We start from the raw sequence: 16655 nt of genomic DNA, 5'->3' as shown, positions 1-16655 counted from the left end.
TCGGGGAGGAGAAATGGTTTTGGGATAATAGATATGATACGATGTGGGATGATGCAATATAATGGTATGGTACAATATGATAAGATAAATGTATTGTGATGTGATAGGATAAGACACTTTACCATACAATGTGATAAAGTACCATTAGATCTGATATGATACCATACAATTAATGTGTTTACATTTTTTTATTATCTACATTTTTGGTGTCAGGATTATGCTGCTGTCAGCTTCTTTGCCCACGTTACCTGTATTCATCTTACAAGCTCCACTGAAAGGAGTCATGAAAAGGTGTTTGTCTAGAGCAGTGGTTCTAGATAGACTGGTCTGGCTTCAGGACCCACCAGTCTGTCTTACAATGGATCACAACCCAAGTTTCCCCAAAATTTTCAACAACACATGTTTAGTTAATTGAATGTGTTGCAGTTTGAAGCATGATTGGACCAAAAAACCTGAAATAAAAAAGAAAAGAGACAAAACTGACAAATTTTATATCCTCTTTTCCCATCATTATGTGTACATTTTTGCCAGTTTTCCAGAGAACATGAGAAATGACTTCATTAGTGTGGGAAAAGTAGCCTAGTCATTTATTCTAAGAAGAGGATATAAAGTAGTTCAAATATTGATCAAACATTTAAATTTACCCAATTTCAGTGATAAACAGAGTGAATAAAAAGGTATCAATGCATGTCCAATAAGGACTTCAGGACTTTTGCCACCTTTTTCTTTTGCCACGACCCACTGAAAACTGCTCCGTGACCCACTTTTGGGTCCCGACCTACCAGTTGAGAACCACTGGTCTGGAGTCATTAGTTAAATATTAAAGTTTGGAAACAGGAATATTAAATTATACCAGTCAGAAAGACAATAGTTGGCAACTATTCATAGCTTTGAATCATGTGAAAACATCTCAAGCATATCAAGCTATTTCTTTTTTAAAAAAAAATTTTGACAAAAAATCAAATGTCCTTGATTCAGGACAAAATAATTCTTCATGGTGCTTTTTGAAATCATTATGCTGCTGCAGAAGAAAGGGACCACTGCAGAAATGTTTCTCTTGTTGAAAGCTGTTCCGTGACATTCCTCCCAAGGTCTAAATTAATAATCTCATTGAATTAATATCTGTTTCTGCTGTTCAGAGCTAAAAGAACACAAAGAAAAGTGCATATTGATTTTTAAAACAGAAATATCAGTGATTTAGATTTGGAGGAGGTCAGAAATCAACAGTGAAATAAGTCTTTTATTTTCTGCTTCCTTGTTCTGTAGCGATAATGTAGCTCCTTAATTCTTTCCTTCCATCTATTATTCATACCACCTATCCTGTTTGGGGTCACAGGAGGGCTGGAGCCCTATCATTGGGCAAGAGAGACCACGCTAGACCAAGGGTTCTCAACCTTTTTTTCTGTTAAGGCACGCTTGAAACTTTTGAAAATATAAAGCCAACCCAGTTAAACTGAGTTGATAAAAAATTATTACGGCATTAACTTTGTTTTGGGGATTATTTTTTACTCGGTTGATGGAGTAAATATCAGCTTTTCTCTTCACCTGTTGATACTACAGGAGTTCAAGCAGAGCAAAGGGTTGTTTAGCTATACGCTACTGCCACCGTGTGGGCTCAAACGGAACAGTCCCACGCGTGAATGGCACATATTTTCACGGCATGCCAGTTGATGAAAGTGATTTGAGCAGCAGAGGAAGCTCCGGTGCGCCTCGTATGTTTTCCTTGCGGTTCCCTGAGTTGATTTTTTACGGCGGATGCACGCGGCTATCACAACATCAGAGCTGTTTGAGAGCGTGCGGAAAGTTCACCTCCGATTCCTCGCGTGTGTGTGTGTGTGTGTGTGTGTGTGTGCCTGTGTGAGTTTGTGTGTGTGCTCAGCCTGTCTAATAGAGTGACCCCCCAGCACGCCGTTTAAAGGGAAGACAAGAGAGCTGAGTCAACGAAACGCAAGGAGAAGGATGCAACAGTTGATGTGCGCGAGTAGCACAGTTTTCTGCTGTTTGGAGACGGCGCGCGCACACGGAGGATGGTGGCTTTGATGTGTGTGGAGGAATGAGCGGATGTTTTGTTGATTGAAAACCCTCATCTGTCAGCTTAAATCAATCATAAAGATCGGCGCGTCCTTAAAAAAGCAGCTGTCCGCTTCTTTTGTGCCAAAATGGACATTTGGACAGAGACGCATTTGGAGAGACTTCACGCGCTGCTGGAATGGAGTTGAAGCGGGGCTCTCGGATGGTTTGCGGCGGCGGTGAGGAGTAGCAGCAGCAGCAGTGCAGTCTGCAGCAACATGCATCGGATTCTGCAGAGGAGGCGAGTGCGCAAGCTGCGGGTCGTCTGGGCGTCTCTGGCCCTGGTGGCGCTGTCTCTGGCCGCGTGCAGCGCGCTGTTTACGGCGTGGACTTGGCGGCAAACGCGGGACCTGTCGCAGTCCTTCAAAGTCCTGCAGGACCGACTGGAGCAGGTTAGTATCCTACTGAAAAACGAATGGAGAAGCATGCATTTTTGGGGGCCAAAATTTACGTTACGCGCTGCAACTTTTGCAAAGCTTTAAGCATTTCTTATGTAACTTCTTTTATGACTGCGGTTTTGTGGAATCATCGCGGGGGGTGTATGGAAAAATGCAATTCCACACACTTCACAACTCCCCCTTTCTCCCCCCTCTTGCACGTACTCCATTCTTATTGCACCATTTCTCTGCTTGGCACTTTTATTGCTTACCAATAAGTGCAGTCAAGTTGTGGTGTTACTGCTCATTTTTGCCCCCCTTTCCCTCCCCTCCTCCCGCCATGTTTAATTAGTCTGGTGCCAGTTGTGCTCCAGTTTTATCTCAATTTACTGGAAAGCCTCAACTATTTGGCACGTGAGCCTTTTATATCCAACTGAGCGCACAGAGGCTGCAAGATGAAGTGTGGCAAGTGTAAATCAAGTCCCACACGCAGGATGTGATCACTCCTAAGTGGGGTAAAAGCGCAGAATCCACTTTAAATTCAATGCAAACTCATGCAACGTGCAGCTAAAAGCTTCTTGCACTTGCAGCAAATGTTAGCTTCCAGCTTGAGTTGCATCACGAGGAAAGTTATTCCTCTAAAAGCAGCCAAAAGGAGCTGATGGAAATTCTTCCCGTCTCTAAATATTTCCAAAACCAGGCTATGCTGGATTTGAGATCAGGGGGACAGGTTGCACACATACTCACGCATACCTTTTCCTTCCCCCTCACACACAAACACCCCAAGATTGGCCACGTGGAGTGTTGATGCTGGAGCTCTCCCAAGGGGCCCCGTTCTGTCCATTTGACCGTTGGCCAAGTCCTGATGAGAGCCAGCAAGCAAACGTCTGGAGAGCAACTCGCTGCCTTTATTTCCACAGTAGCAGTAAATTTAAACACACTGTTTTTTCCTTCTCCTCTTCTTAAAAGGCCTGCTTCGGTCACTCGGCAGGCCCCTCAGCCAGAGGATTTAAAACTTTGCTGCCTTGACAAAAAATCAGAAAGGGAGTGAAAGGAATGCAAAGCACTAAAAACATGCATTAGGTGTCGCAACTGGCCTCGGAGGAAGTGGTGGGCTGATGCTAAAGCTAGCATGGCATCAGGATAACTGGAGAAGACATGTGGCTGCTTGAAAAAGCCATAATAAACTTATTGGAAACATCTTAATGCTGTTTTTTTCTCTCTTCCAACAGGTCAACACGCAAAGGAAAGCCATCGTGCAGCTCATTCTGGAGAAACGAGAGCTGCTCGTGGGCCAGAGAGTGAAAAGAGACGGTATTTCAGATCCTCTCTAGAGCTTTGCAAAGACAATACTAACCAAGCACACTGTGTTGTTTTTTTGAGGGGGAGAACATTTAACACAAACGCCGGCCACTCTTGGCCCACATGCCACTTTGGTCAGGTCTAGCGAGGCCGCAGCAGGCACTACCCGCTGCTAAAAGTTGACACAGGAAAAAGTAGGCAGCTGGATTTTCAGAAATTACAGGTCTGACCGGAGCGGTCCTCGGAGCCCACAAAAACCAGCTGGCGAAGGAGCGAGGCCTTGTTGCACGCTTCTGGGCAGTGAAATTGATTTCTTTTTTCACCCCCCCAAATGCACGACTGACACAGCTATGATTTGTTGTGAAAGCGGTGATATTTGATGACCTATCATTGCAGTATTTATAGCCCCTGCTTGCGTCACCATCACGGGACGGCTTGATTGTCCACATTTGGCCGAGGGTGAACTCAAAGCTGAGGCGCTTTTTCTTCAGGAGAAGGAAGAAAAACCAAATTTGACAAATGATTCATTTAAAGATTTGCACATCCAGCCAAAATACCCACAGAGAACCCCAGCAGATGCAAGCATAAAATCTCCCTTTTTCATCCAAAAGGCATTAAAAAAGTTCTTAAATTCATCGTCCAAACAGCTTTTTTGAGTTTGTGCAAAGTTGACGACCAGGACACTACTGTTATGTTCCCTCCCAATGACTGACAGCTCCAGTCAGGAAACTCAGGCCAGCCTGAGGGCTTAACGCTCACCCATAGCGAATCCTGAATCTACAGGGTCACCCACCTGTGAGTTATTTTAGCAGGGGTTTAATACTCCAGTTTGAAGACGGGGGCCTCATGTTTGGCTGCTCCTGCTTGAAACATAAAGCATTTATTTCACAGTATATGAGTTGTATCTGCGTTTAAAAGTTCCCTGTAGTCTGAAGCTAAAACAGCTCTTTAGAGAGAAACAAAAGCAGCCTTTCTGCAGCTCCAGCCTTTAAGTGTTGTGCTTTATTTATTGTATTTATCCAAAGATGTTGCTTCACTCTATTCTTGAGCCAAAGACCTCTTTGACTCTCTTTTTCCGGCACTTCATCTCTCTTATTTAGCGATCCTAGCTTTGTCTTTTACTTTCCCCGCTTGCTATCCATCCTCCCTCACTCCATCTCCTCTTTCTCTGTCTCCTGTATTTTCTACATGACTGCGACCAGCTGGCACTAAGATTAGCCCCTGCAGGAAAGAAAAAAAAAGCGAAAGAGGCACACGCTCCTGCCTGAAAATAACAGTTTAAGGAAATATATCGAAGCACGTGAAAGGAAATCCTTAGCCCATCTGTTAGCCCCGTTAAAAACGAGCCAGGTCGAATCAAAACACCCACAAATTTACACGCACACCCAGATGGACAGCAGTGATTGTTTTATCAAAAAGCCACAAGTATTTTTATCTGCCAGTCAAACTAATATTGTGTCTCTCTTTGCCTTCCGAAGGGGGGACGGTGCGAGGGAGGAGTGGAAGTGGAAAGAAAGCGGCGTCTCATTTTGAGAGTAAGTGGCTTGGCAGATCCCTTGCAGCCGTCTCGTGTAGCATCTGCTGAAGTGGTTTTCAATCATAGACCCCGATACGATTGCACTCGTAAAATCTTAATTGACTTTCCCTTTTCTTTCTCCCCTCAATGTCTCTCTTTTTTTAATCTCTCCATCAGTTACCAAAGTCTCCTCTCAGCAAGGTAAGACTCGTAAAAATGAAGGATGGAGTTTAATGGGTGAAACTTTTACCTGTTTGAGATTTAACCTTGGATATGTGTCTGTGTGTGCTAGTTGGAGAGGGTGGTGTGATAAAAGGTTGGGAGGAGAGGACACTGAATATGACTAAAGCAGTGAGGTACAACAAGGAACAAGGCATCTTTACTGTGGAGAAAGCTGGCGTCTACTTCCTGTTTTGCCAGGTGAGATTGAACTGGGAGTTATACTAACAGAAATCTCTTGTTTTTATCACCTGAAAGCAATGGTTCCCAATATTAATTACTTGGAGACCCCCCATGTTGGGGACCAAAGCCTTAAGGGCCTTTGTCCATTTTCGGTGCCTATTAAAGTATTCACCCCCTCCAATGTTTTACCCTTTTATTGAGTTTATAAATCAGTAATGGTCAATATTATTTGGCTTTTCTGACCAACAGTAACAAAAAGACCCTCTTTGCTGCCAAAGTGAAAACAGAGTCCTACAAGGTAATGTCAAATGAACAAAAATATATAATGTAACATAAGTGACTGCAGAAATATTCACCCCCTTTAAACTGACTGGCCTAATTCAACAGAGAGCCAGCTAATTGGCGCTAGTAGTCTCACAGTTAGTGAGATGGGGATGACCTGAGTGCAGTGAATGTGTCTCAAGTGATTGTAGTATAAAGACACCTGTGTCTGGAAGGTCCAGTCACTGGCTACTCAGTATTCCTGGCTACCATTACACCATAAAGACAAAGTAACACTCTAAGCAACTCAGGGGAAATGTTATTGAAAAGTGTAAGTCAGGGGATGGAAATAAAAACATTTCCAAGGCACTGAACATCTCCCAGAGTTCAGTTAAATTCATCATCAAGAAATTAAGGGAATATGGCACGTGTAAATCAGTTTAGATCAGGCCATCCTCACAACCTGAGTGACTGTGCAAGAAGGAGACTAGTGAGAGAGGCCACCAAGAGACAAATGAATACTCTGAGGTACTCTGAGTGGGATGGGAGAGACTCTGCATACACTAACTGTTACCTCGGTTCTTCACCAGCCAAAGCTTTATGTGAGAGTGGAAAAGAGAAGGCCACTGTTGAAGAAAGGGTTAGGGTTAAAAAACTCTTTAAACCTGGACTAGAGTTTACCAAAAGGCATGTGGGAGACTCCATGGTCAGGTGAAAGAAAGTTCTTCAGTCTTACGAGACCAAAATGGTGCGTTTTGGCCATCAGACAAGATACTATGTTTGCTGGACACCAAACACTGCACAGCCCCACAAACACACTGTGAAGCACAGTGATGGCAGCATCATGCTGTGGGGATGCTTGGAAGGCTTGTAAAGGTAGAGGGTAAAATGAACACGGCAAAATACAACAAAATCCTGGAGGATAACCTTGTTCAGTCTGCAAGAAAACCACGGCTTTGGAGATTTTTTTCCAGCAAGACAATGACCTGAAGCATCCAGGGAAGGCTACACAGAAATGGTTTAAAGACATGTTCATGTGTAAACCTGACTGAGATCAATCCACACAGACTCAGTGCTGTGATTGCAGCCAAAGGTGCATCTACTAAATACTGACTTTAAGGGTGTGAATATTCATGCAACCACTTATATTTTTTACCTTATATATTTCTGTTTAATTTACATTTCTTTGTTTTCACTTTGACATTAAAGAGTTTTAAAAAATTGGTCAAAAAATGCAAGTTATATTGACCATCATTGCATTATAAAATCAATAAAAGGGTAAAATATCCAAGGGGGTGAAAACTTTTTGTAGGCACTGTATATTGTTCTTGGCACTGTAATTAAAAAAAAAAACACCAATTTGATTCGCTGACACCAATGCAATTAGCAGGCCTTAGTACTCATACTTGTAAAATATTGCCAGTACTGAACTCAATTCACAGCGTGATGTTAGCCTCTCATTATTTGAGCAGATAGGCAATGTTGGATCCATGTCTGCAGAGTTTTTAACATGAAAAACGATAATAAAAGTAGTGCAGACTGCAAAGTGTACACTGATGCACTCTCAAGAAGAGGGAACATCTGATGAAATAAACTTTCAAAATAATTTCAACAAGTGTTGTGCTATTATCAAGTATTTATATTTGTACTTGGTATCAGTGAGTACTCAGATGTAAGTACTTCTGAAAAAAGGGGCATTGCTGCAACCCAAAAATGAATGCATTTCAGTGTTTTCAGCATCTTGAGTGCAAAGACGTCCTCAGTGTTAATGGTTTTTGTTGCTGTGCTGGCAGCACTTTTCATTAAAAAACATAAAACTTTTTAAAAAGCACCATGCTTGTCAATATCACGCCTCCCGTCCAAGTCTTTCCAGGCCAGATGGGATACATAATCCCCCCCCGGTGAATCCTGAGTCTACCCTGGGGTCTCCTTCCATGCGCCCAGAAGACCTCCACAGGGAGGCCACCAGGAGGCATTGTAATCTGATGCCTGTACCACCTCAGCTGCCCCCTTTCAAGACGAAGGAGCAGCAGCTCTACTTCTAGACCCACCTGGATGCCTGAGCTCCTCACCCTATCTCTATTCATACTGAAATTCCTTATGAGGAATCTCTTTCCACAAACTGTACCTGCAACCTCATTCTTTCGGCCATTACAAAGAGATCATCACATCGGTGAGGGTTGGATCAAAATTCGATTGGCAAATTGAGAACTTTGCCTTCCAGCTCAACTCCCTCTTCACAATGTCTGCAGTACTGCCGATAAAGCACCACTCCACCGGTCAATCTCAAGGTCCATTCTACCCCCTGTCCTGATCAAGACCCTGAGATATTTGAACTCCTTCACCAGGGAGAAGACTCACTACCCACCTGGAAAGAGCAATCTACTATTAAAACCGTGGCCTTGGACTTGGAGGTGCTGACCCTCATCCTGACTGCTTTGTACTCAGATACAAACTGCCTAGTGCCTGCTGGAAGTCCCTGGCTGAAGAGGCATACAGAATCACATCATCTGCAAAAAGAGGTTTAACCTCGCAAACCAATCAGAATCAAGAAGGGGTGAGACATATGATACCACTTTGTTCTGCACAGAGGCTAAAGTTTTCAGCTCAAAGTGCTGCAGCTAATACCATAGTTTTCATGTTTTCTTTGGGATTTTTCCTTAAATAAAAGAAAATATTAAGTACATGGAGTTATCTAAAAGGAATGTATGGTCACTACTGAGGGAAGCAGAAGATAACTTCCAAAACCTAGCAACAATAGGGGTGAGAAGGTCACCCAAAGGCCCCGAAGCTGCAGTGACCAATATTTCAATTAGGGCTGTCAAACAATGAAAAATTTAAATCGCAATTAATCTCATAATTTCTGTACTTAATTGTGATCGATCTTCCCTTTTTGTCACATTTTGAAATCCTTTGTCGAAATTGCACTTAAAGCTGTTTTTGTTTCACTTTGGGATTACAACTGTACCATCTTAAACTATGGGTAGTTGTATTCCTGTAGGTCTCTGTGCAGATAATAGCCCAAAACTGACGTGGTTCTTATTTTTAGGGATGTACCTATGCCACCTTTTTGGAATAAGTACTAGTACTTAAAGACCCTGTAAAGGGAAATCCAGTTAAACGCTGTTTTTTGTTCATTGTGAGGTAAATTTGCCAAATCTGTCAGCTACAGTGGTCTATGGATCATTTAAAGCATCATAACAGAGATTTGAGCCAGAAAACAGACTTTGTCTCTTCTTCTAAGGTCAACAAAAAGTAAAAAGGTAGTCTAATGGCGTGAGTGCTTTCCTCAACTCAGATTGTAGCATTTTTTTTTTTTTAATTTGAGGGGATTATATTTCTCAAGAGTGGGTGTGGCTTCAGCTAATTCAGCAGACACGTCCACACCATCCTGGAGCAGATTTTACTGCCGCATTTTTAATGATTTTGAAGCTTAATTTTATAAACTTAGAGATGTTTCTTATGACTGAAATTTGACCTGGGGGCTCATAACACAGTGACCTGTCATACAACATACCGAAAACAGATCTATTTGCACTTTACAGGGTCTTTAAATTTGGTACTCAACGGCACTTAGTACAAATATAAATACTTATAATGTCAATACAGTTCCTAAGATTCTTTTTGAGTTTGTTTTTTTTTCATTGGTTGCTCTTAACCCCTCCTCTGTTTTTGTTATCCTTATGTTTGTTAAAATATCTCCAAACTGCAGCCATGGCTTTTACTTTGCTCTCCTACTGAAATAATCAGAGGCTTATATCCCGCTGTAAGATGACATTGAATATAGTTTGGGTTTACAAATACAAGTGTACTTAGATTTGGTGTCAGCACCAATTTCAACCACATAACACAACTACTGATTTCTTTCCTTTTTTTGTTTTGTTTTGACGTTTTTAAGGCCCTCTTGGGTTTGGAAAGTTTTTCTTCTCTTTGAATGAGGCTTTTGCAATGAAACTTTAAAATGATGTGTCTATAAAGATCGTTCTTGAGTGTTCCTGAGCAGGCAGGATCATTCCTCTATCCTACGTGGCTGCAGAGCTTATGGTTAAAGAGGGGGGTTCGCAAGAAACATGATGTATGAAAATAAACGCTAACATTATGAAGAAAGTGCTGTCCTGTCAGTGTGAACACAGAGCTGAGAAAAACAAAACCATAAAGGGTTTAACTCCACCCCTTTTCTTTCATAAAGTCAAAGACATGTTTACATATATTTGATGTCCACTATATTGTTTAAATGTCTGATATTTTACCTTTCAAACAAGTTTCTTAGTCTTTAAAAATAACAGCCACATCTTTTAAAGTAAAATGTTCTTTTCAACTCTGATTTAAATAATCAAAAGCAGAGTGTGTGGGGGGGAATATTGCACTGTAATTTGTCTGACTTCCTGAAGTAAAGCAAGCTTTGACTGGTTTTTGACTAGAGTAGATCAACAGATCCTTGGGATGCAGCCCCGGTTTTTGGTTTTCTTACTTTGAGCAGCTTTATAATAAACAGCCCTGTTTGGACATCATTCTGTGCTGGTACATATTGTGTATTCTGGAGTGGGGATATCATGTTTCGGGTAATCTCTTGTTGCCAGACTTGGTCTTGTCAAATTGACAGAGGTCTGGAGAAAATCTTGCTAAACAAAAGGGAGAAGAATAATGATAGAAAGCCTTGAAAATCCCAAAGAAGTCTGGTTAGTTTATATTCAAAAGCCCGAGAAACACAAACTTTACTTTCCCAGCCTTGCTTTTTATGATGAAGATTGTATTTTGTTTCTTTTCAGGTGTTGTTCAATGAGCAGCAGTCTCAGTATGTGAAGCTGGATGTGGTGACCAGTGGACAGAGGCCTCAAAAGCTACAGTGCATGGAGGGATATGGGACGACCCCCTCCGCTGGGCCGCACCCTTTCCACTTCCTGAAGCCCTGCCAGGTGTCCGGCCTGCTGCGGCTTGACAGAGGAACTGAGCTGCAGGCCATCACGGGCTCGTCCTTCAGGCTCCACACTGTGGGCAACCCTTCAGCCTCGCCTCACATCTTCAGCATCTTTAAAGTCAACTGAAGCTTTGAGTCTCATCCGGGAACCCCAAAAAAAATCACTTTTACGCGGATGACATTCTTTTCTATGTGGTGAAACAGTCATAAGCAATGGGGACATAAAAACGAACCACAGCCTCTTCCCAAAGACGTTAATTTGAAAGACAGACCCGACATTTGTGGAAGTTGTTGTGGAATCTTTTTGCTCTGGACAGCTGTGCTGTTTTGGAATGCAAAAAACAGACTTTTGGATTAAAACCAAGACACAAAATGGACAAAATTCCTCAATGAATGTCTGCAGAGGGAAAAGATAATGGATGGAATCTGCTCTATACATAAAAGATTTCTTATAAAAAGGAAAAAAGTTTTCTTATTAAGTCATAAAAAGTGCTTACACTCTCTCTGTATGACTGACAGTAAAGTTGCACCTTCCACTTTTTTGTCAGCGCAGCCTCAAGAAGCTGAGAGCACATCTGCAAGAGTCAGACTCTAACATTTTAAACAGCCTTCACGAGTGGTCAGTGATATTTTATACAGTCCAGCGTCTGCGTGTTTGTGAAACCTTATGAATCAAGCGTTTTTGTATACTGATTTTAACAACTGCAATACATCAAGTGTGAAATTACAAGCCTTTTCTTTAGATACTTATGTGTATATCAAGTCAAGAGCAAAGAGTGGGACATTTTAAAAACATGGATGTGAATTTGTGCTCTTTTCTAAGGTCAGATTTGATTGTAAGGTATTATTTTGTATAGTTTTGGCTTCACTGATGGTGAGTTTTTTATAGTAAGTGGAGTGTACAGTTTTAAATATAGCTTTGTGTCTCTTTTGCCTTTGTTACTTGTTTCAAGCCACGATAATCATCACTAACAAAAGATTTCTGAATCATCAGAAAATGTTTAAAACTGCCCTTTAAATGACATCAAAATCAAGGTGACAATACTAGTTTAAGGACCCTTGTTCTGGAGCCAATATGAGTTAAATTATAAATTAAGTTTAATAATATGAGTTTAAATTAACTAATAATCTTATTAATGCTAGCTGCTCTCTGTGGCTGCAATAAGCCAGTGATGTGAGCAAGCTAGCTATTCATAAAGCTAACAAGTTCATTTTTAGGATTAAGACATTGTTAGCCATGCTAACAGTTTACAGCCATGCTAGAAGTTCACTGAGGTTGCATTGTAGCAGCTGCTTACGGTTTAATTCTGATAGCAGCAAGCTAGCATGATCACAAGGCTAGAATGGTCATTTAGCATTTAAACTGTTATCCAGATTGGTGCCAACAGTTTACAAAATGCTAACTCTCTAATTTATCGTATTGCCCAGCTAATGTTTGAGCAAAAAAATGCCAATGCCTGCAAGATGGCATTATCACAAAAACATGATTTTGGCTGAAGGTTGTTGACCAAGTTCACTACCATGTTAACTCCTGTATTTTAGTGCAAAATGCTAATGCTAACAAGCTAGCTGTATCAAAAAATTATGTGTATGTAGTAATATCCAGTAAGCTGTTAACAAAGTTAACCAGGCTAACTTCAAAACTATGCTAACTCAACGATACACATTACCATATGCTGTATGGAAATGTTCTGCATTTTTTACAGTTTATTTAAAACAACAACAAAAAAAAGTACTCTTTGACTATTGATTTATTGACAAAGACGCAATCTTTGGTAGGCCTTGCAGATGATTTGTTCATTGAGTTAAAAAATGACAAAAGCTACAGTTAAAATGTTGACATTTGTGTGTTCAAAGTCTAACTGGAAAGCTACAATCCTTGTAATTCTAACCATTTAAAGAGCCAATGAACACAAGAGCCCTAATCTACGAATCCATCAATGTTCCTGCTGAATCAGAAAAGGTTCCTCATAATCCAAACACTACTAAATATTTGATTTCAAGCAAATCATATCCATATACAGTAGATGTAAGGCCTATTCGTCTCTAGGTTGTTTAAATTGATGTAGTGCTCCCTCTTGTTGGTAGTCCTGAGCAGGCACAGTTGGCAATCATATTATGACCTTTATCCTTCCCTTGTCAAGGAAACAACGTACTGGTCCAGGTGGCACCAGCCCATCCTGGGATGGTATGGCATCACTGGGAATTCAGGACACAAAAATGATGGTAAGAGAAGCCAAATTTAGCAGAAGTTAAAGGTTATGACTGCTGTTTTTCAAATTAATGTTGTGTGCCAAAGCTAGCATATTCACAGAGTTAACTTTAGAATTAGTGGTAAATATGAAACAGTATAAAAAACCAGGTCTGCCATCATGTCTCTTCAGAGATAAAGGAACCGATGAGATTAGCTGACTTTTGTTTGCGGTTACTGGCAGCTGGTGGGAGTGACTTCAGGTAACAAAAATGATGTTGAACACCAAATTTAACATAAGTAAAAGGTTGTTCTTAACAATCATTTTAATTGATAATATCTGCATTCGAAATTCACAAAAACACATGAACCAGTACAGAATGATGTCCACACAAGGCAGTTTAATGTATGTGTGCCAAAGCTAGCATAAAGAGAGCTAACAGAGGCATTAAGCATCTAAAATGTTTCGCCAGGTTAAACAGTGTAACAGTTATCAACCACCCTAACTCTTTGAACCTGTAATGTAGCCCAGTGCTGCCTTAGCTAGATGCTAGTTTCAAAATGCTAACAGAGAATTTAGCAGGCAAACTGTTAACAAAGTTAAACTTACAACCACGCTTACGCTTTGGACCAGTGCTGCCTTGGCTATGTTCTAATTTCAAAAAGCAAACAGAGTATTTAGCAGATAAACTCAAGAAGGTTTAACTGTCTGTCAAATAGCAACCACATTAAGTCCTTGTACCAGTGCTGCCTTGGCTAAATGCTAATTCCAAAAAAGCTAACACAGGGAGTTAGCAGATAAACCGTTAACGAGGTTAAACCGTTTTACAACCACCCTCACTCCTTGAACCAGTGCTGCCTTGGCTACATGCAAAAAGCTAACTTTGTGACTTAGCAGATAAACTGTTAACAAGGATTTACTGTCAAACAAGCACACTAACTCATTGAACCAGTGCTGCCTTGGCTACATGCTTACTCCAAAAAGCTAACTTTGTGACTTAGCAGATAAACTGTTAACCAGGTTAAACAATTCAACAAGTGGTAACCATGGTAACTCTGAACCTTCAATGTAGCCCAGTGTTGTCAGCGCTAAATCTTAATGTAAAAAAGCTGACATGGTCATTTAGCAGGTAAACTGTTCACCAGGTTCTTTATTTTAAAAAACTTTTTGGCTACTTACCCACAAAGAGTACAACCAAAGTTAATGAGACGTCAAAGATGTAAGGATTTGCCAACTTTATTTATTTTAAGTCTGGAACAAAGTGGTGAACTCACCATACATAGAGGCACTTTGTTAGCTTAGCTCATAACAACAAAGGGAATATAAAGAAAAAAATACATGAAAAACGATTTCTAATAACGCAGACAAAGCCACCCTGCACTTGTAGTTCTGCCAGTATCTCTATTATTTATATCATTGGATTAGATCTTGTATTAAAACTGTTTTTTTTCCCTTTTTCAGTAAATTTTTGTGTGTTTTGCTGCTGCTTTCTGTAATATTCCTCGCTACAATGCAAACAGTGTGTATTTCTAGCAGTGGGTTCAGCACGCCCACTCTTGTTTATAAGTAGTTTTTGTGGACGGACCACATTGGTTTCTCCTCAGCACTTTACTGCAGCGAACGTTGTGTTTTTAATTGGAGCCAAACGTCCATGTTTTGAAATGGAAAAAAAATGTCTGATTTTGAAGTGTAGACGTTATATCCTGTTTGATTTCCTCATCATTTCCCTCTTCCCTTTTTTGTGCCTTACTCGCCCACACACCAACCCCACACCCCCATGTACCTCAAATTTCCCTGTCAGCACCGATCAGACCGCACACACATACACACACTTAATCCCCTGAGTGTCCTCTGCATACACAGACGCACACACCAGCAGCCATCTAAATTTTCACTTCCTGAATCTGAACCTGAACCACATAGCTGAAGGCCTTTGAGGAAAAACATGCCTCGCTCTCCACACACACTTATGCATACACAGTCTTGCACACTTCCCTGCCCTGATTTCTATTTTTGTAAATGTCAAAGTTTATGGAAATTCGTGAGAAATATTGTGAAGTGGTTCTCCTAAAAATGATGATGTATGCAATGCCTGGACTTTTTTTGATATTTTCCTATCTTCTCAACCTGCTCTTCTTAATGTTGAATAAACATTATTGGTTGTTTTTGGAAAGTTATTCCAGTTTTTATCGTAAAAAGCTGAGATAAAGCCCCAGTGTGCAGAGCTGAAGGTAAGCAAATGTCTTAATGTGTTATGTGTTTAGAGTGGTACCAACTGAATCTTAAAGATCTTTTTTTTATAAATCAGGTAAAAAATATGATGCAAGAAAAACAATGAAATCTATTAAGGAATTTATAACTTTCTTATTCTGGGTAACCAAATGTAAATAAAAGTGTGATATGTTACAGAAGAAAATGGTTTTAAAATATGCCTTTTACACCTAAAACCAGAACAACTGCATGGAAGTTATATGCCACCTCAAAAATACAGGTGCATCTCAATAAATTAGAATATCATCAAGAAATTGGATTTATTTCAGCAAATCAGTTCAAAAAGTGAAACTCATATTTGAAATAGTTCATTACACATAGACTTATATATTTTAAGTGTTTTTTACTTTTCATTTTGATGATTATCACTTACAGCTAATAAAACACAAAATTCAGTACCTCAGAAAATTAGATCAGTATTCCTGACTACCATTACACCATGAAGACAAAAGAACACTCCAAGCAACTCAGAGAAAATCTTACTGAAAACTGTAAGTCAGGGGATGGAAATCTAAACATTTCCAAGGCACTGAACATCCCCCAGAGTTCAGTTAAATCAATCATCAAGAAATGGAAAGAATATGGCACATGTGTAAATCTGCTTTGATCATGCTGTCCTTACAAACTGAGTTACTGTGCAAGAAGGAGACGAGTTAGAGAGGCCACCAAGGCACCTTTGATTGCTCTGAAGGAGAAGCAAGCTTCAGCAGTTGAGATGGGAGACTGCATACAACTGTTACCTGGGTTCTTCACCAGTCAAAGCTTTATGAGAGGGTGACATGTTGAAGAAAATTCCTATTAAATCTTGAATAGAATTTGCCAAAAGGCATGTGGGAGACTCCATGGTTAAGTGGAAGAAAGTTCTTTGGTCTAATGAGACCAAAATGGTGCTTTTAGGCCATCAGACAAGATGCTATGGTTTGTGGGCACCAAACACTGCACAACTCCACTGTGAAGCATAGCGGTGGAAGCATCATACTGTGGGGATGCTTCTTGGCAGCCAGCCCTGGAAGGCTTGTAAAGGTAGAATGTTAAATAAATGTGGCTAAATATAGGAAACTCCTCAAGGAAAATCTAAAATCTGAAAGAGAACTGGGGCTTGGGAGAAGATTTATATTCCAGCTAGACAATGACCTGAAGTATACAGTAAAGCCACACAGAAATGGTTTAAAAACATATCCACACAGACTCACTGCTGTGATCGCAGCCAAAGGTGCATCTACTAAATACTGACTTGAAGGTGATGAATGTTATTTTTGAATTTTACCTTACATATTCTTTTCACTGACATTACTTTGTAGAAATCTTTTACAGCTTTTGATATGAAAGAGGTTTTTTTCAATTTA

General features: G+C 40.4%; 1 protein-coding gene across 1 annotated transcript; it reads left to right on the top strand.

Annotated features, from left to right (window-relative positions):
• Positions 1 to 1684: 1684 nt before the first annotated feature.
• Positions 1685 to 15182, top strand: tnfsf12 (TNF superfamily member 12). The gene is made up of 6 exons (XM_041779917.1): positions 1685 to 2462; positions 3680 to 3761; positions 5228 to 5284; positions 5443 to 5466; positions 5558 to 5685; positions 10698 to 15182. Exons 1-6 carry the CDS (start codon positions 2289 to 2291, stop codon positions 10971 to 10973), a joined length of 741 nt encoding a protein of 246 aa, XP_041635851.1. The 5' UTR covers positions 1685 to 2288; the 3' UTR covers positions 10974 to 15182.
• Positions 15183 to 16655: the final 1473 nt, after the last annotated feature.

Source organism: Cheilinus undulatus, linkage group 22, assembly GCF_018320785.1.
Source record: "Cheilinus undulatus linkage group 22, ASM1832078v1, whole genome shotgun sequence".
Classification (NCBI taxonomy): domain Eukaryota; kingdom Metazoa; phylum Chordata; class Actinopteri; order Labriformes; family Labridae; genus Cheilinus; species Cheilinus undulatus.
Note: the sequence above shows the minus strand (reverse complement) of the source record. Positions and strands in the feature narration are given on the sequence as shown.

Excerpts from the sequence above, each read along its gene's own strand:
- tnfsf12 (XM_041779917.1), top strand. The coding sequence starts at position 2,289 with ATGCATCGGATTCTGCAGAGGAGGCGAGTGCGCAAGCTGCGGGTCGTC. Across the intron at positions 2,463-3,679 it reads TGCAGGACCGACTGGAGCAG|GTCAACACGCAAAGGAAAGC; the intron begins GTTAGTATCCTA and ends CTCTTCCAACAG. Across the intron at positions 5,686-10,697 it reads TCTACTTCCTGTTTTGCCAG|GTGTTGTTCAATGAGCAGCA; the intron begins GTGAGATTGAAC and ends GTTTCTTTTCAG.